This window comes from Trachymyrmex cornetzi, unplaced genomic scaffold (genome assembly GCF_001594075.2).
Source record: "Trachymyrmex cornetzi isolate Tcor2-1 unplaced genomic scaffold, Tcor1.1 scaffold687, whole genome shotgun sequence".
Lineage (NCBI taxonomy): Eukaryota > Metazoa > Arthropoda > Insecta > Hymenoptera > Formicidae > Trachymyrmex > Trachymyrmex cornetzi.
The window spans coordinates 156,135-176,046 of NW_017300011.1; the positions used below are offsets into that span (position 1 = coordinate 156,135).

The 19,912-nt window shown below is 39.3% G+C and overlaps 2 protein-coding genes across 6 annotated transcripts in view; both read right to left on the reverse strand.

The window, feature by feature from the left end:
• Positions 1-2,062: 2,062 nt before the first annotated feature.
• On the reverse strand, positions 2,063-11,884 carry BicD (Microtubule-associated protein Bicaudal D). Of its 3 annotated transcripts, none has more exons than XM_018517450.1 (8): positions 11,507-11,884; positions 9,318-9,458; positions 8,015-8,851; positions 7,366-7,512; positions 7,092-7,124; positions 5,932-6,364; positions 5,407-5,661; positions 2,063-3,689 (listed from the first exon to the last, which is right to left on the reverse strand). In XM_018517450.1, the coding sequence occupies exons 1-8, from the start codon at positions 11,708-11,710 to the stop codon at positions 3,409-3,411; spliced, it is 2,331 nt and encodes a 776-aa protein (XP_018372952.1). In that variant the 5' UTR covers positions 11,711-11,884; the 3' UTR covers positions 2,063-3,408. The 3 variants fall into 3 exon arrangements, with proteins under 3 accessions (XP_018372952.1, XP_018372953.1, XP_018372951.1); XM_018517449.1 differs by lacking the exon at positions 2,063-3,689 and adding an exon at positions 4,926-5,113 and having other exon boundaries at positions 11,507-11,783; XM_018517451.1 differs by lacking the exon at positions 7,092-7,124 and having other exon boundaries at positions 2,064-3,689.
• Positions 11,885-14,663: 2,779 nt separating this feature from the next.
• Positions 14,664-19,912, reverse strand: part of CNBP (CCHC-type zinc finger nucleic acid binding protein) — a 6,457-nt gene continuing 1,208 nt past the window's right edge. For 2 of the 3 annotated variants that reach the window (XM_018517452.1, XM_018517453.1), the window contains exons 2-3: positions 18,719-18,968; positions 14,664-18,626 (exon numbers count right to left, since the gene is read on the reverse strand). In XM_018517452.1, the coding sequence (XP_018372954.1) occupies positions 18,402-18,626; positions 18,719-18,958 (465 nt within the window). In that variant the 5' untranslated portion in view covers positions 18,959-18,968 and the 3' untranslated portion in view covers positions 14,664-18,401. Of the gene's footprint in view, positions 18,627-18,718; positions 18,969-19,470; positions 19,762-19,912 lie in introns of those variants that run through there. The other variant, XM_018517454.1, reaches the window with a different exon arrangement.

A 19,912-nucleotide genomic window follows, 5' to 3' on the forward strand; every position in this document is an offset into this window, starting at 1 on the left:
TGTTAATTGCTTTGCGAAGCGTCTTTTTCACAATAAAAAACATATACATAAAAATATAAATAAACATAACTTAACAAATGACGAAGCTTGTACATCGAGTAGCTGCATTTAGTACAGTAATTCAATATAATAGTTAACTTCTAATGAACAATAGGTGTAGGTTCAACAAGCTGCCAAGAAGTCAACGTAAATGATCTAGAGCCCATGTTTAGGCCGTTCCTATAACAAAATCGCGAACGAAAGAACATGTTATCGCGCATTGCGAATTCCAGAGTTAACAACGAGAAAATATATACCGATCTTTGATGAGGAAAAAATAAGCATTGGATACTCTTGGACCTGGAACAATCTACTCCGCAACTCAAAGAGAAAAAAATATGCTGTCCAAAATTATAATTTGGTAAATCTAAAATTTATAAAATTCTTTCTCACGACATCGAAATAAATAGCATTCTTCAGATAGCACACAAATATTCTATAAATGTTCTATAAATATTTATTAAAAATATTTGTATATTCTAGGGTGAGTTCAAATTTTTCAACTGGGTGTTCCTCGTCACTCATAGGGCGTTTGCTTTTGCACTTTTGTTTAATATTTGATAGACAACAAGGATGAAATGGTGCATGTGAGCGTAAAAAGTAAACGCATCCAAAGTCGTTTAGATTTCCTTCAACTCTCCTCCAAAGTAAACTAAGACTACGTTCAAAAATTTCAATTGAATACACTCGCAGGTATCATTTTATCCTTGTTTAACATTCGGCGAATAAGGATAAAATAATACCCAAATGTATCCAGTAGGCCCACTCTGTAACTTTTTAACGACGATTTTATTACTAGCTAGAGATATCGTTGCGCATTTTACATGATGAAAAAGCTGTGCAACGATATTATAACGATACCAAACTGTCGTTAAAAGTTGTAAAATAAGCCTACAGGTAAAATTTCTAAACGTGGCTTAAGCATAACATGAAAAGTCGGAGATACCCGAGAAGGAGGAGGAGAATGGCAAGATGAATTGGTGCAGGACTCTATTCAAGATCGACATCAAGTTAAGGATTTAGAGAGCCTCAGCAAAACGAAGGAAATTGAAACATATAGAGACCGCGATGGATCAAATAAAACATCTTAGAAATGCCATAGAACACACGATCGAACTATCGAAAGTCAAAGGAATGCAATCCAATATTTGCAACGTTTGCGAAGGTAAGTACATCTTGTACTTGATGAAAAGCTTGTTTTTATTTTTTAAGTGATTAAATGGAGTAACCACCTAGGTATAGTTTTTTTAAACCTTGCTCTAAAAAAAAGTATTGCCCACATGCTCAGATATCTTAAAGTTCATTATTTTTATACTAGTAAAAAATATAACTATATAAAAAATTAAAATTTTTTCGGGATGTTCTGGGAATATATCGTTCTTCATACAAACGTAAGTTTAATATTCAAGTAATATTGATACTCATAAGATTAGGACAAAGCTTTTTGATAAGAATCAATGTGCTTTGGTTTAAATAATGAAGTGGTTTATATTTATATCTAGTCACGTTAAGAATTTGCCATATTTGAACAATATTGTATGAAGTAAAGCCGTATGGACTAATTGTAAAAAAATGTTTTCAGACACTTAAAAAAATTAAATATCTTCTACAAGCATAATATAAATATGTGGATGAGAAATGCTTGCTGCTTGCGTCCTACGCGAAACTCACAAGTTAGATTTATTTTGTATCATATATACATATATGTATTATATAAATATATATAAAAGGTATTTAATGCGGATTTGTGCTTTATATATACATATATATACCTTATGATATTTAAAAACATTAAAGTTTAAAGCAGGTTTAAAGAGCATTAAAATGTCGGAATATAAGAAGTTGAGGACAAAGTCGACAAGATCGGCAGTATGTAATATTTGAAAAATATGTATGTATAAAAAAAATATGCAACGCTAATCCATTACACTTCAATTAACAAATGTAAAAATTTGTGATATTTTTTAATATAACGTATGTGAAATGATGTTGCACAGAAAATCTTGACTTAAATAAAACATGTTCGAATATTCTGAAATTAATTAATATTAAGAACACATTTATATTTTACAAGAATAAGTATTCATAGAATATTTTGTGCTATTAAAATTATTATTAGTCTCATATATGTTTCTCTGTGTAATATTATTTTCTCTTCGAAACGCAGAGCATGGATCGTCCCGTTTCTAGCATACTAAAATATTTCTGCGACAAGGGTCGTAAAACGGTTTTTCACAGACGAAAAGAAATCGGTAAAATAAAACAAATGAGCATATGGGTGACTGTTGATGCAGCCGGGTGCCGGGTGTGACCTGAGGTTATACTACTTGGAAGATGGGTCCCTATATCGTGTATTTTATTCTGCTATCCTTTAAAATTTTCAAGTCTACTTGCCTACGACATTCCATCTCGCTACTTTGATTATAAATGCTACCGGTCACGCAATATTTAATATTGTCTCTATGTGGTATGCAATGTAAAATTCCTGCGTTTTCCGCTACCTACTTACAAACGTTTCTTACGCCGTGCATCCCCTTTTATGCTTCTTTTCCGACGAAACGTTCCGGAGACAATTATTATGCTACATTACGGATCATCAACGAAATATCCTTTGAATCATTTAGAATACATAAAGCGTTAATAAATAAGCGTGCTGAAGCGATAATAGAGTTCGACGAATCGAAACGTCTGAAACGTAGTGTTCTCTTCATACAATAAAAAACGAACGAGAATATATCAATAGAACACTTGCGCTGATTTAATGCATTTAACAGTTTTGACACGGCTTACGCGCGTCATCGCGGAACGTACAATTCGCATTAAACACGCACGTGGCGACTCCGCGAACAGCGGGGCGCCGTCAACGAAAGTATGTATCCCTACATCCTTCTTTATAATTCCTAAATTCCTCTACTAACAATAGTGGTAACACAAGGCAGAGCTTCCTGAAGAGACTCTATGATATGGAGCAAAATCCATGGGGTGTAAAACTGAACATTTCGAAGCCCTTCAAAACGCAGCCCTTACTCCCCCATTCACCGAGCGCGATTCTCCCCCGTATCAGTGAGGACGGCGTCATTGTTTCCTTCTCTCTCTTTTTTTCCTCTTGTTTCATTTTCTCAAGCACTCACGCGTGCCCGTTCATCCCTTTGTAAAAATACGCGTCGTGTATTTTTCAACGCGACGAAACGGTTATTACGGATAACGAGACTGCGGACGTTCTCTCTAGACGAAGAAGACAATTAGTATACTCACTAGAGTCTTCCAGACCCGCGAAACGGGCCTGGCAACGAGCAGTAGAAAAATTTGAAAAAGTTCTCAAAATTCTCGCTTCTCTCAGAATATTTTACTCCACATCTTCATCATTTTCTAGAAGAAATCTCTGCCTAAGTGGGGACGGTTCGTCTGTTGCGACAGTCGTGGTCTACCGCGTCCGTTCGCGCCGGCGGCGTGTCTCCTGGTGTTGCGCAGCTCCCGATCGACCTCAAGCTCCTCCAGCTTCATGGTGAGGCCGAGCTTCTGCTGTACCGCTAGGCGCAGAAGCTGGTTCAGCGTCTTTCGATCGTCTTCCGCTACGGTAAGCTGCCGCTGAAGTTCGTCCACTTGCGTCACGTACTCTTCGCAGCGTGCAGCGAACATTGCACGCAGACCTGGACAGTGTATGGTTAGCAGGATTTAACACGACGTAGAGATAAGCGAATGAAATAAAAGGATATTGGAATTAGAAGCGTATCAAAATTCCCTGCAGAAAATGAAGCGGAAATCAGATTTCATAGTTGAATGGAAGATAGCATCCTTACATATCAAAGAATTTGAAAGAATGAGAGTGCCAGGAGTCAGGCGCAGAAGACGTCGCGCAAACAATACATCTATGAAGCACGAAACCTCTTCATTCACTAAATGTGCTTACATTCGGCTCACTTTTGAGCCTTCCTCAGAGCAAACACAAATTAACATATATAAGCTAAAAGTTATCTTGTCATGGTGAACTCCTCTACATCGAGAATTTAAATGCCAGAATTAAAAAAAAATTCAAAAACCTGATATGTTGGCCAGTCGGTATCAGACACAGTGAGTCACTTTTTAATTATTAACTAGTATTTTTCAAGATAACAAATGGAAAAATCCAACATTAAAACGTTAGTCAATTCCAAGAAAATGAAAGTTGTAAAGTGATCAGAAATCTCGCCAGAAGGACTCATTATTGTGTACGAACGACACCGACAAAACGTGACAACTCGAGCTTTTATAGTTTATCTATAATCGGGAGGTAGGCCTTCGGAAGCCCCTCCATATCCGTCTGCAAATTGAGTCCCGTTGAATATCATCTCCGAAATCAATCTCTTCCTGTAGTGAGGTTCCTCGTCCAATATTGCAACATTGTCCCAGTCAAAATCATTGGCTGCGTTCAGCAAAAAAAGCAGCTTTGCAATTGTTGTAAAATTCTGGAATATGATTGGTTTATACATTTAGATCCAATGAGGAACTAAGGACAAGACCAATCATATTGAAAAATTTGACAACAGTTGCAAAGCTGCTTTCTCTGCTGAACGCAACCATTGCTTTGTAATTGCGATGAGTGTCCTTAGCGCGTTTAGTGAATGAAGAGGTTTCGCGCTTCATAAGTGTATTGTTTGCGTGACGCCTTCTGCGTCTGGCTCCTAATGCCCTTATTCTTTCCAATTCTTTGATTTATAAGGAGTCTTGGTTAATTTGATTTGTTATACGGACTTATATACATTATTAATGTAAAAAAGTTGCACAACACAAGCTAAAAATTCCACAAAGCAGGTATGTAGAAGGCTCACTGTAACACGAAATAATGTGATGCGTGATAATAAGTGTTTTTTTTTTTAGCTAAATTTCTTGTGAAAGAAAAAGAAGAAAAGTGAACCATGCAAGAACTTCATCTAAAAAAGTTAGGCCTAATGACTAGTCACATTTAGGAGGGAAATGTTATATGCAGGTACACTTGGTAATTTTTATGTAATACAGTAATTATGGCAGAGAATCAAAGAGTTTGAAAAATCTACCGCGATACCCCATAATATTAACAGCAACGAATTCATTAAGACTGGTAATCAATTTAATTGACGTTAGTAAACATGTGTTAGTGGAACAAAATAAAAAAGTTATATTATTAAATTTCACTAATAAATAGTACGTTTTGTAAAAGTATCTTACAAATAGGTAGTAAATTGGTTTTAGTGAAGATTCATAGGGCAAGAAAATTACTGATATATTTATAATTACTTATATCTCTTTTTACATGTAATTTCCTTTTTCTACACAAATTTTTCTATTAAATTATTGAGACGTCTAGTCGCGTAGGAAAGATAAAAAGGAATACAGAAGTTAAATACTCACTCGAGAATGTCGCGGCGTTTTCTTTCAACATTCTAAGCTCATTCCTCAGCTTAAGCATCGTCTCGTTAACAATGCTCTTCTCGTTCTCGTATTTGCTCTTCAGATTCGTTAACGCTACTTCTGCTGTATTTTTGTTTGATTTAAGCACTGTTCTTAACGTGGCGATCTGTTCCCGTTTAGCGGATAACAAGGCTTTTAATCTGATAACTTGCTCTTGAAGATCTGTTACGTCTGCTTTGTTCTCATTGACAGACGCTGAAAAGATTGAGTTAAAATTACTTGACAAAATTCAATTATGTCCATATTAACCAAGTTCGTAGATGAAATGCCCAGAACACCCCGAAAAAAATTTCAATTTTTTATATAGTTATATTTCTTACTAGTATAAAAATAATGAACTTTAAGATATCTGAGCATGTCGAAATACTTTTTTTAGAACAAGATTTAAAAAAAACTATACCTAGGAGGTTATTCCATCTAATCACTTAAAAAACAAGCTTTTCATCAAGTACAAGATGTACTTACCTTCGCAAACGTTGCAAATATTGGATTGCATTCCTTTGACTTTCGATAGTTCGATCGTGTGTTCTACGGCGTTTCTAAGATGTTTTATTTGGTCCATTGCGGTCTCTATATGTTTCGCAATTTCCTTCGCTTTGCCGAGGCTCTCCAAATCCTTAATCTTGATGTCGGTCTTGAATAGAGTCCTGCACCAATCCATCTTGCCATTCTCCTCCTCCTTCTCGGGTATCTCCGACTTTTCATGGTCCAGTACTACTCTCGAGGGTGTTTCGCCGTTAACGGTGCATACGTGATGATAGAGCTGCGCGAGCTCGTCGGAGAGATTCTGCAGGTCGTTCTGAGCAGAATCAAGGAAACCACCTGCTTCCGCGGTGAGTTTCGACAAAGTGGACACGTCCGATTCGAGTTGCATGCTTCTCTGTTCCGTGTCCAGGAGCTGAAACGAAGGGGTAGGTATTGAGTACGCGAACGCGCCTTACCAGGTCGCAATAAATGCGTTAGATACGTTTGTCTGGTACTATGTGTTTATCAGAAGTTCGTTCGTGAGATAAGTTTGAGAATAGAATTTATTAAGTAATCGGACAGTAGTTTAGGGTCCACAGTTCGCAATTTTGCGAGTGCAGTACGGAAATTTTGCGAAAAATGTACAGATAGATGATTTCTTTCTTCGAGCATTCGTGCAAAACAGGCTCGCGAGTTCCGACCGACATGCTACGTTAGATGCGCGCGAAATTTAGATTTAGAAGAAAAGTGATCGATTCTGACTTTTCATTTCTAAGCGCATTCTATCTCAAAAGCCATGTTGCATAGCGTATTATGATCCGTATGTTGTCTCTTTCGAGCACTCGATAGTAACATTCGTTCAAATGCACTGATGCTAGGATCCATGTGTGAAAACATAAATGAATGCTTATAGCGTTCAGAGGAATAAGATTATTCTCACACGTGGATTTACATTTAATGGAATGAATATTCGTCAGTAGTTTAGCTTCGAAAACATGTACGGTTAAATATATGAGAAGTATCATAAATAGGAAGCAATATATGGGCTGTTAGGACACTGAGAAGCGAGTATCATTGTACGGATCATTAAAGGAGCCAACAAGACAAATTGTTATTAAAATATCTGGTAAATACGTCAAAGGGACCACACGTAACCCAACCTTTTCTCGAAGGCTCTTCTCTGACTCGGGTATCTGAAACGCCACAATTTCTATTCAAAGTTTATCATTCTTACGCGATAATTGCGCCAGTTTTTATTGCACACACTTATACTCTTGCCACTAGCAAACTCTTGTTCTTTTTTCTTTCATGTCTTTTTATATCTTACAACAGTACAGTTTTTAACTAACACCTTCACCCTTTGTCGCAAGTTTCGCGACAACGCTGTTAGAAGTACATTTCATGAAACGTAATAAGATATGGATAAGTGTGTACCTTGTTCCTTAGATTCGTCAGCTCCGTTCTTAGCTGCTGCGTGGAGTCTGACACAGTTAATCCGTTCTCCAATTCGGACAGATCTTTCTGCAACTGATTAATCTCGCGAGCGGACATTGTGCTCCATTGATGATATTGCACAACGGCCTGTTAAAACAGTAGTGTCATTAGCATAATGTTTTATAGTAAAATACCTGAATGTAGTTTTTATTTGTTTTCTTCATATCGTAAAATTATTTTATTTTTAAAAAACAATATTACCGCTTTGATAGAAAAGTGACAAGTTTAAAAATTAGCAACTTTTTAGAGCATTTTTTAAATTCTTTCTGAATTAAAATGTTTTAATTAGGATAGTGATATATATAGAATATGCATAGCTTCACTTTCTCTTTTCACATATTATACTTTCAATTATAATATATTCTTGAAAAATATATCATGAGTTTTCACAATCCGAACACTACAACCTTGAATTTTGTCCTAAAAAATTATAAAACTTTTTCATATAAGCAATGTGTTGGCAAATACGTCATTTTTCCACAAAAATATATTAGTTTTTAGGATTGATTTCTTTTCATTATTCAAAAACGATAATTTTTTACTTGTGTCATTTTTCTGTTAACTCGGTAACATATACATATAAATGTACCTGATTGAGTTTATCTAATGTCGTCTCTTCACTTTGCTTTTCCGGCAATTTCGAGTGAAGATGATGTAACGATTGCACATGCGCTGCCAGCTGCACTATTCGCGCAACGAACGATTGCAATTCCGCTTGACTCTTTTCGACCGCGTACTGCGACTCGCGCAGATTTTGCGTCAGATGGGCCTTTTCTGTCTCTGCGAGCTCTAGCTGCTTCTCCAGTTTCTTCAATTCATTCAGATGAATTTCAGAGAATAAATCAACCTGTTTGTCGGTCGCAGATGTGCCTGGTTCTTGCGTCTTTAAGTCTGCCTCGATTCTACGCAGCGCAGGCGAGTCATCCTCACCGTCGCTGCATATCGTTTGATCCTCTGTGATGCCCCGAATGGAAAGCGCCAAATTGCTAAGATTATAGATCGACTCGCTGTTGATCCTCTGGTCCAGTTCTTTTTTTAAAGCGTATTTGGCTTCACGTTCGGCTTGCAGGGACTCCAACGCCTCCTCCATCTGCTTCTCCGCTATTTTCTTCAGATTCGTCAACTCTTCCACCTGACTGTTCGACAGTTCGACCTCCTCCGTGAGTCGTCGAATCTCGTGTTTGGCACCTTCAAACTCCACCTGACTTGACCGCAAACCGGACACTTGCTTCTGCAATGAGATGTTTTCATCCTCCAACTCGGAGTAGTCCTGAAGCAGACGAGTCTCGCGGAACCTGCACTCCCGCAATTCCGTTCGCAACGACTTGCGCTCCGTCTCCGCCTGCTGATGATCTTTCCCGACCTCCTCGCGCTCCTGCAACGCGTGATCACGCTCTGCCTCCACCCGTTCCAATTCATGCCGTAACTGAAAACATATTCCCATTTAGCCAAGTCTGTCAAAAACTGATTTTGTCAAATGCTTGCTAAAAGTTCTGTCGACAAAAAGGTACTAAATTTGATGCAAATTCCGTTATATTCAATATTGTTAACAAATTGCTGACAGATATGTAAGAAAATCTGCTGACATAATATGAGAACAAATTGTCGACAAAACTGTGCAAAGCTTGCTAATAATTTGACAGTAAATTGACGGCAAAAACTGATCAAAACTTTGCTCAGTTTTTGCTGCCAATTTCCTGTCTGATTTATGTATGCAAGGTTTGCTAACAAAATCTAAACTTATAGCTGACAGAATGGTATCAAATTTGTCACCAACTCTGAACAAGCTTGATGCCAACTTGGCGACAATTTGTTTGCTTACTGAGTTACGATACTGAATTAAAATGCATTTCTATTTTGCAAAAGTCGATAATTGCCGGCTTGATACAAACCTGCTTTGTTTCGTTTTCTAATTCGATGATCTGTGATTGCAAAGACGTTTCCCGAGCGGCGCTCTCATTAAGAAGACTCTCTTCTTGCTCGATGCCGCTTTTTGCTGTTATTTTTGTAGTTGTTTGAAACTTTGCTAATGCCTAAAATAACGACAAAATAGGCACTTAAGTCAAGAGTAAGTACATCGTTATACAAGAAATGTGTTTACGTGACGCATACACAAGTGATAAGAATAATAAGACCGATTATTCAAGACTATCCAGCGAATATACTAAATTCTAAATAAAAAATAGATCCAATTAGCATCTCGTAAATATTCTTTTCAAAAATGGTATTCCGAATTAGATAACTAAATATAGATATCCGTATGTTGATAGGCCAATACCAATAGCAGGTACACTGAATGAGTCACTCCACATTCCTCCTATAGTCAAATTAATACGGTTGATCTTACTTAATACGGTTACTTTATCTCCTCCTACCTGTTCTATTCCAAGAAAAAGGAACACTATTTCTTTCCGCGTACTCATTTCATACGCTCCATGTAAAATGTTTACCGTACAGTAATAAAAGTTCGTCCACATCTCATTTGTATTCGTTACACATTAATCGCTACTGCCGAGCAAACTGTCGCAAGAGCAGAATAAATTTTCTTTCTCTCACGGGCGTGTCGAGTGACGGAGTCGGCTCCAAAAGAGATATATTTTTTTATAGTTGAACTAGTATATACTGTTTGTGCTTAAAGTAAAATTCCTGGTAAAACTTTTTTAAATTCTTCATATAATTTTTTTAGAGTTTCTATATAATTTTACAACTTTTTAAAAAACTTCTCAGATTTTTATAAGAATTAAAACATTTTTCAGAAGTGCTGAGAAAGTCTATATCCTTTTTAGAATTTTTCATATATGTGGTTGCAGCAATAAAGGAACAGATATCTCAGATAATAAAATTGCATTTTATCTTTCAAAGTAGTCTTTCATAATATGACATCAATATATTTTATATTTCTGATACAAAGCCTGATACAAAGCCTCAAAACTTTTTTTAAAATCCATATGTTAGAATGCTGTTCGTCACATTTTTTTGAATATTTGCGACGTCTTAAAAATGTTTACCTTTCATAATGTTTTTTAAGAACAACATGAAATTTGGAGAAGAGAGATTTAACAAATAAGGTGGATGGCTAATCTTAACAATTTATGTCTTTATCGAAAACTGTTTGGCCACTTTATTCGCTGAACTTGGTTTTTTTAGATTTTATGCTATTCTCAAAACTTAAAACTTGAAACATTTTTAAGAACATTCACAGGAACGTGATGAGTACTCCGAATAGCATTCTAACTATGAACTTTAAAATGTTTTGAGGCTTTAAATCTGTTTTCTGTGGCCGAATTAGTGTACACTTTTGGAACTTAAAGTGAGATAGACATACATTTGATATTTGTCTAAAGCGAGAAAGAGTGTTCTAGAACAGTCTAGTACAGGAACAGACCACATGTATCAAGATATGCAAAATATATTGATGTCATGGAAGACTCATGATGTAAATATCCCCCTCCAATAATAATAATAATAATAATAATCCAATAAATACAACTTAATAATAAGCCAAGCCCAGCATGTATGAGATATTATGACTATTGTTCATATACTTATTTTAGAGTTTAACCTTAGGAAAAGAATAGAAATAAGACTTTCTAAAAACGGAAGGTATTGGTTTAAAAACTCAATAACAGATAACTCTAGAATCTAGAATATTTAGAATCTTATCTCAACAATTAACAAAAGAGTTATGTAAATAATAAGTCTAAATATAATAATATAATATAAAATCTTACACCAAGGAGGATTATTTTGAAAAATAAGGTACAACATTTTGTCTGTTTTTGTTGCTACAGCCCTAAAATATTTGTCAGACTACACATGTAAATTCTAAGATTTTTAAGACTTATTATTTTGCAATTTCAAACAAAAATTTATAAAAAATATATAAGTTTTAGGTTTTTTTTTTTCAGAAGTCTTCATGAATTTACAGTACGACAAATTCTTAAAAATATTATGAGATAGTACAAGAATTTTTTCACCAGGGATATGTTTAACATTTGGCAAAAGGGTGGAGAGTTCCAATGCGGTCCAGGGTAACAATAAGAAAAAAAAAACAAACCCAAGGTCCCAGACATGCACTAACCTCTTGTGTGATATCCAGCTCGTGCTTCGTATTTTCGTAGAGCGCCTCGAGGTCGTTGCATCGCTGCTGCAGGGCTGACTTCTCCTCGAGCAGCGCGAGTCCGTACTGCGCCGACTGTATCTTTTCGGTGGAGGCCAAGTCGAGCTCACGCGACAGACGCTCGATCTCGGTCCTCAGCTCCTCGATCCCGTCGACGACGGCCATTGCTGCCTGCGCGATGACGACGGCGACGAGGTTGATGATGACGAGGACGGCGACGACGACAACAACGAAAACTCTTCTGATCTCCCCTCCGGCGTTGCTACTCCTCGTGTCACTCCCGCTTCCCCCTGCTCCTCTCCCTTCTCCGTCGCCCCCTACACCACCTCCAGCACCTTGTCGTTATCGCGAGTGAGATGAATGGACGCCGGTCTCTGTGGTTGCACAGCCCGAGTGCGAACGCATCCTTTGGTTAATCCACGTTTTTTTTTTCCTTTCCCAACTCGTGTTGTAGCCTTCTGCCTTCGACGACGTGCGCGACTCTTCTGGAAGTTCTGGACTCTCCAGACTCTCCTACGACTCCCACCTGTCCTCCGGCTTTTCACATCCTACCTGCGATGCGAGAGCCACCATGGCACCATCACCGACCGTCACCGCGAGTGACACTTCGAGCCACTTCGAGCCGATTTTGACAGACGCGGCGACGGCGCGGCGCGACGACGGCGATTGACGGCGATGATGATTCGGGTGGATTCGGGGTGCAGGGTGCGGGTGGGCGGACGGGCGAGATCCGAGATCACGCGACAACCGGATGCGCGTGTTCCGCGGTTCTGCAATCCGCCTTTTAACCATAGAACTTTATACTGACAGAAGGGGAATACGGACATCGAGCTGTGAGCGAGATCTAAAGGACAGAAATATCTTTCTATCCTCTTCTATCCTCTTTTGGCACATGCGCAGAAAGAGGAAAAGTTACTGAGCACAAGGTAGAAATATATATACAGAAATACATCTTGACTGCGTTCAGTTTCACGCATGATGCATCATTTATCCTCGTTATTCACCGAATATTAAACAAGGATAAATGATGCATCATTCGCATTTCGCATCATGCGTGGAACGGAACGCAGCCTTCTGTCTCTCAGATGTTGCTCACATCTTCCACTCACTGCTTACTTGGATAAGTTATTCCGGTTCCATTACTATAAGTTTTATGCTTTTAACCAAAGACAGAGAATGGACTGCGCGATCTGTATCTAAATAATGTATCAAATGTGATCGACAATAATGAGAGAGAGGGACCGTGGGAGACGGCCAATCTTCCTCTCATTCTCTCTCCCATTACACTATTGAATGGAAAGAGATAGAAATGGCCGTCTGCCACGGTCCCTCTCTCTCATCCCTATCGACCATTTTCACACACGGATTGCGCAGTCCATTCTCTATGTCTTTGCTTTTAACTCGTTTCGACGTTCCGCTTATCCATATCAACGATAGAGACCATCCGATCTCTCTCTCGTTCTCTCCATCCCGCATCGATAAGACTTTTTTTCGCCGCCTACCTGAGGACACGTGGATGTCAGTATATTCACGCGTCGACGCCACGCGGTTATTTATATTTCTTTCTAGGGTTACCATAGAGCTCGCTCGATCATCCATTCACTCGTTTCCTTCCTGTACCCGCTCATTCATAAGCATTTATAAGTGGCCAAGTCAATCGACGATAACGACCGCGTAGATAAAAACATGTAATGCGTAGTTAGGGTATGTATGGCAGACGACAGCACTGCGGAGAAATGCAAGCGATTAACGTGATAAATTAATGTTGAAATATAGTTTTGATAACAAGTTATATACGGCCTACTTATTCACAAGTATTCAAAAGGGGCCAAGTCAATCGGTGATAACCGCGTGGATAAAAATATATAATGCGTAGTTAAGGAATGTATGGCAGACGACAGCACCGCGGAGAAATGCAAGAAATTAACGCGGTAAATCAGTAAAGTTTAATCTTGACAAGTACAAATTACAACGATTTACCTGTCCAACACGAAGTAAAAATCTCACAACTTCCATGTGAGAAGAATGTACTGTAGAATTTCGCTTTCGGAAATTATAAAAATTTACAATTTAATTTGCAGCATTGAGAATCGTTGCTGATTAACAATCTAGAATCGTAAAGCAATTCTTGTGTAACGTGTTAATTTTTCGCAAGCTTTCTCTTCCAGAAATTCCGAGACAAATATGCTGGACGACTTAATTACTTAATTAATCAATCCCTGGCGAGTCCATTTAACGATGACACGTAGATTGCGTGAATTCAGGCCAGCATGCGTGCGTTGGTATGATTATGTAATTCTTTTCAACAAACAGCAATCTGTGTGTATTCAATATACAACTTATTATCCCTGAAACCACAAAGTGTGTATTAATTAGACGAGATGTTCGGAAAAGAGAAAAACGTTATACTCATTTCGCGATTCCAACGTAGTTTTCGTTTCCAAATGCCAAATGAATCTCTAACGATCCTTACAGAAATGTAATTTAAGAAGTAATTAATTACTTGTTTTATGCATTAAACAACAGTGCTCTTAAAATTCAAAATAAATAATCAATTACTACTTTCCAGTATTCAATTTCTATAAAGGGAAGGAATGTTTAAGGGCAGCTGAGCTTTAAATCAGTTTCATTCGCGGTCATATCACCTAATGTATATTACAAAGAATCTTTAGAAGATTCTACTATTGTCCATTTCTACCAATGTAAATTAATTTTAATCTCGGTTTAACTTACTTCTTTTTCAATGGAATTTCTGGTTATCTGAGATAACCTGAGATCTTATTAAAATGTCACTCTTGTTAAGCTTTTTTGTTTATTCCTCAGTGTTCTCAGTAATCTCACTCAGCAGACTTTCAAAGGATTTTCTAAGGATTTCTCAAGACGTCTCTTAGATAAAGTGTATTGTGTGGGATTCTGAGATAAAAAGTAGGTAAATTAAACCGAGATTAAAGTTTATCTACCTTGATAGAGAAATGAGCCTGCAAAAGATATTCAAAGCTTGTAGCTGTGATCTGTTGTCGCAGTAGAATCAATTCTTTAAGAGTAGGAAGGATCTTTAAAGAGAGGAAGGAATATAAAGCGTTTAGGGGACAAACACAGAAAAAGAGAAGATCATTCCTTTGCCTCTCCGTACACATTCTATTTCAAAAATTCTGTTTAAAAACATAACTTCGAATACTTCATATTCTTTTTTCTCTTCTTCCTCTTCATCCTCCTTGTCTTCTTCCTTCTTTCTTTCTCTCTCTCACTCTCTCTCGTTTCTTCTTCTTCATTTTTTAAGTATTAATAGATTAGTTTAATATATAAGACGAGCCGTGGACCCGGCGTGCGCCGCCGGTCGAATTAGATTCATACACTGTAACAGTCGTATTCTTTACAATATTCGTACGTAAGTCTTGTAGCAGAGACAAAAGCGCAGGTGCCCTAATCGCACTCGATTTTTTATTCTTTATTATAATTATTCGTATGCTCGTCTGAACCTTTGGTGCTATCAACGAACCACAGAGACCGTGTCACGGAGGGAATCGGCTGTGTCTATCCAGACTTTGCTCTTATATGTGATGTACAGCTAAGTCATTCCTAGCCAGACAGTATAAAAATGACGTCTGAGAAAGGTCAGCATCCAGTATACGGACATCCAACTTCAAATTGTGAATTGACCCATCCTTCACTTCATTCTGATTACCAGCGAGAAGCAAAAGATCTCTCAAATTCGTCCAATTTGTCGTAAAGTCCGTTAAGACTAATCAAAGATTAAATCCCGCATGTCTTCAGATGTCCGTCTAGACACTTCGCGTTGTCCGGAATACTTGGTCCGACGTGTGTCCATGTATTGATAGCGCCAGAGGTCCGCGAAGGTCCAATATAGCGAAGTACAATTTGTTTGATCCTCTCCAAGTCTCGTCGTTGACGTGAGCACTAGCACACTGAAACTACGCAATGAGATCCGGCATATATTTTTTGAAGTCCCGCACAGTGTGTTAAGTGTATAAAATTGCTGCAGGACACCTGGGTTACTATAAGAAACACCCCCGGGTACGCCATTGTCCAAGAAGACGACCGGCCCCGGGCCTTTTCTTCCACCGAGATAGTCAGGCACGCCTGGCTTCTGAACGTTAATACACAATTGTCGCTGCTGGTAGAACCACGGAAGCCGCGCGAAGCGTACGAGTAGCGTGGACGTCGTGCGTGGAATTATCCACGTCAGCGGGTCGCGTCAACGACGTCCACGCGACGATCCGCCTTTTGGGCTTGAACAAAGACTAGCCCCTTCCCCCTCCCATTCGGATGATCGAATTGATATAGTTGCACTGCAGCTACTTAGCATAAACGTGGTCCGGGTATTTCAAAAAAGTAGTCGGGATTCTAATCTCTTATCCTAATTATAGTATAACTCGGCTTGCATTTTACTTCATGAAATACCGCGCGATCGGACGAGTCGCTGCTCTCGCTAATATAATTTCACCGTGTTAGGTACGCGTGCATGTATGATTATCCTTCCTTTTATATTCGTTTTATAAGAAAAAATCTCACTTTGTACTCGCGTCGAGCTTTAAGTGGTCGTCCCCTGCGCGTGTGACGGGGAATAATAGCTTCTTTTTTTTTTCCTTTGAGTAAGACTTCCTTTTCTTTGATCGCATCATTTACAAAAATTTTGTCCCTACAACTTATGAGTTAGGAAAAAAAAGACAGTATCGGTCATCACTTCGTGATTATACTCTATACATGAAAAATATAATTTTTCTCGTGGAAATACAAACGATCGCAAAAATACAAAGGATCGCATTATCGGAATTAGTCACCAGCAACGACCAGAGTATAAGCTAGCTTTTTACAGTACAAAATACAGCTCCTGCATATGCATAAATATATGTATACACATATGCGGATATATATATACATATACCTAGTAACGAAGTATTTTCAGCAACATGTAAGGATATAGTAAGGTTGGTACAATTTCCTCCTCTGTGGGCTTTCTTTTTATCGCCTATCAACAATCAAGCGACAGTATGAACAATATGAATCTATAGTCTTGTCATTAACAATTATGATTGTACGTACAAAATGTGTCAACTTGTACAGACCACCGTGTTTATATGTATATATACATACATATCGATGTAGCAATCATTTCGGACGTATCTTACTTGGTATCAATCACAACATATCCTTCTTTTTACGTTCAGAAAACTGTAGAAAGCGCACACGTTTTCTCTCTCTCTTTCGCCCTACTTTGAGCGTGTTCCATTTGACTCTCACAACGCTCGCGACCATTAAGTCCTTATAAAACATGCGATAAACTGGATGCGCCAAGGATGATCTCATGAACGTTGCGAGCATCAAGTGGAACGCACTCTTCGTCGAAGTTGGAGGGTATGAGTTTAATTGCATATAAACCTGTAAACACTGTGACAATCCTACAACTATACTTCGTTTTTGTCCGTACCTATACAAACTAGACGAGTCCGGTATATAAAAAGAAAATAGAAAAAGAAACAAAAGAACGCACGAAAAGTGACACAGAGTACGATCAACATGCTACAAATGCTTCAAAGTAGATTTTTATTAGTCAGTAAAATTTTTTTTCCTCTGATTGATAAATGAAATGCTTTGAAGCATCTGTAATGAGACTTTGATCGCACAGTAATAGCTCGGTGAAATCCTCATTACATCCTTACACATTTAAAATTAGCGTTACTAAATCTTATTTTTATGCATTCAGGGTGCCGGCATGTGTTCTCGCAAACTCTTTCCCATGTTCTCGCGTTCGCTTCCGAATCCTTTTCTTCAATTCTTTCTTTCGTTCCTTCATTTGTCGATTTATGAGTGTCGGCTAGAGAGTTCGAGAGGGAGGACCGGAGAATACAAGATGCGTGGATGCGAAAAGTGGTGCGACGTGAGCCCGTGCCTTGTGACTCGTTCGTGAATCCGTGTCAATGACGAAGACGTTCCTCTCTGTCAACGGGTGGTAGCCCGTTTACTTTTCGTTATTTTCATATTTATAACCGAGGTATCGTATCATAAAATTTGCTTTATTTATACAAATGCGAGAGCCGTCGAGGGCGCGCGTGCAGGTAGCCTCGCGCGTTACATCAATACATCACGCAAAACCGCCAAACACGCGCCAAATCTCGGCAAGGCTACGTGTGTGCTTCCCGAGAATCCATACATCTTGCATCAGAAAACAATGCGCATACGAGACAGTTTGAAAGTCAGGGGACAGAGGATTCATGTCTCTACTCTAATTCAATAGAATGTTTATAATATTATTACATAGGTTGTGTATGCATGGCATATGGGTGTGTATGCGTGTGAGTTGGTGAGTGTATATGTATGTGTGTGTGTATCATATACGTGTAAATGTCAGACGTGTTACTCGTAGAATGAACCCTGCTCTCATTCACACGTAGTAGCAAATGGTACGTGTACAAGTGTCGGTGTTTAACAGCAATAAAAACTTAAAGACATCGTTTAAGAAAAAAAAAATCCTTGCGAAGAGAACAACGGTGGGCAGAGAGGGGAAGGAGATTAGGAATAAGGGCGAGGAGGGCTGGGGGGGTAGACTGACTTCTGGGATTTAGGAGCATGGAGAGATAGAAATCCGATTATGACAACGACGACGACAATGGCGACGACGACAACGAAATCGACTCATTGTAACCACAATGTGGTTGCAATCGTGATCATGTCGATAACGATGACGGCGGCGACGATACGTCCTCGCTGATACGAATTGTATGCTTCACGATATAAGTCCGCACATCTCTATCTATCTATCTATCCCCGGGAACGGCGTGCGCGACGGTAAACTGCTTATCATTATTAAGCGAGCGGCACGGATTCCGGTTATCTCCTACTTCCTGTCATCCTGGTCGCATTCGCGGCTTATGTGACCAGTCTTGCCGCAAATGTAGCAAGTCTTGCCACCGGCCTCGGTGCAGTTACGAGCGATGTGGCCCGTCTTGTTGCAGTTATAGCAGCTCTGCATCGCGAAACGGCCGGAATCATTGCCACCCTCCGGGCAGCTGCGCGCCATGTGACCAGTCTTGTTACAATTGTAACAACTCAACTCCGGTCCCTGTCAACAGCAATACCTGTGTCCAATCTGTTCCACATGTTCGGCACGTTCGGGTGCTCCGTGTTCAATTCCGATTTCGCAGGTGTACTAACCTGCTGACAATCTTTCGCAATATGACCGACACCGTTGCAGCGGTAGCAAAGATCCTGATCCTCCTTGCACTCGCGCGCAAAATGTCCAAATTGGTTGCATTTGAAGCACTTCTCTCGTCCACGTCCAAAACCACCGTCTCTATCCCGGCCACGATCTCCTCTGCCTCCACCACCACCTTGTGGGCACTCTCTTGCAAAGTGGCCCATACGGTTACATTTATAACACGCGCTCGAACTCATTTTTTAAGACCTGCAATTGTACACATATAGATAAATATATACACACCCATAGATAGTCAAGATAATTATTATATAACTTTTATCTTTAAAATATATAGGCCCAGTTTCACAACTTATACGGTTAACTCTTAATCGAGGTTCAACTTGTTTCTCACCTCTTTGCAATTCTAGAATTGGAAAGAGACGAGAAACAAGTTGAACTTCGATTAAGAGTTAACCATGAGTTGCAAAACTGACCATGAAACATAAATTATTCCAGCAATATTGCAGCAACATTGCAATGTTCCAGCAATATTACAACAATATTGCAGCAACATTGCAATGCTACAGTAATATTGCATCATCATTGCAACGTTCCAGCAATATTGTAGCAACATTATAATGTTGCTGCAAGCTTTTGCACTGCACAGGTACACAATACATATATTATATTGATTCCTTATACCATGTACCCATTTTTTACGTCGCAACATATGCTACATATTACATGTTCAATAAAATTACATTACAACCTTAGAAACAAATCGCGAGGAATACACGTTCACGTCGCTCCGCAGACTCTCTAGCTGGCGTTTATCAAGCCGGGAGGGGGGAGGGGACACCTAGTCAGCGCGCTCTGAATATGGCCAGCGGAGAAAGCGCAATTATTATCGGTTTCGTTCAGAGAAACAAAGGATCTCCCGAGTATCCTACTCAACCGGTCGCCGTGGCTACACGGCGGGCGAATCTGCCGTGTCCGACCGCGCGTTCGTGCGAGGCACGCTCGCGTCGCACACGGCGCACACAGATGTCTCCTGACGCGGCGCGGCGCGACGCGGTGCTGCGGGGAACGCTAAACGCGCGCGCCGCGGGGCGAGCGGGGGGAAGCGGCGAGACCCTCGAAATGAACATGCACTTTATTCGCCGAGAAGAGATTACGAGGCGCGGGGTCAGCGCGGGCATTACGGCGAGTAA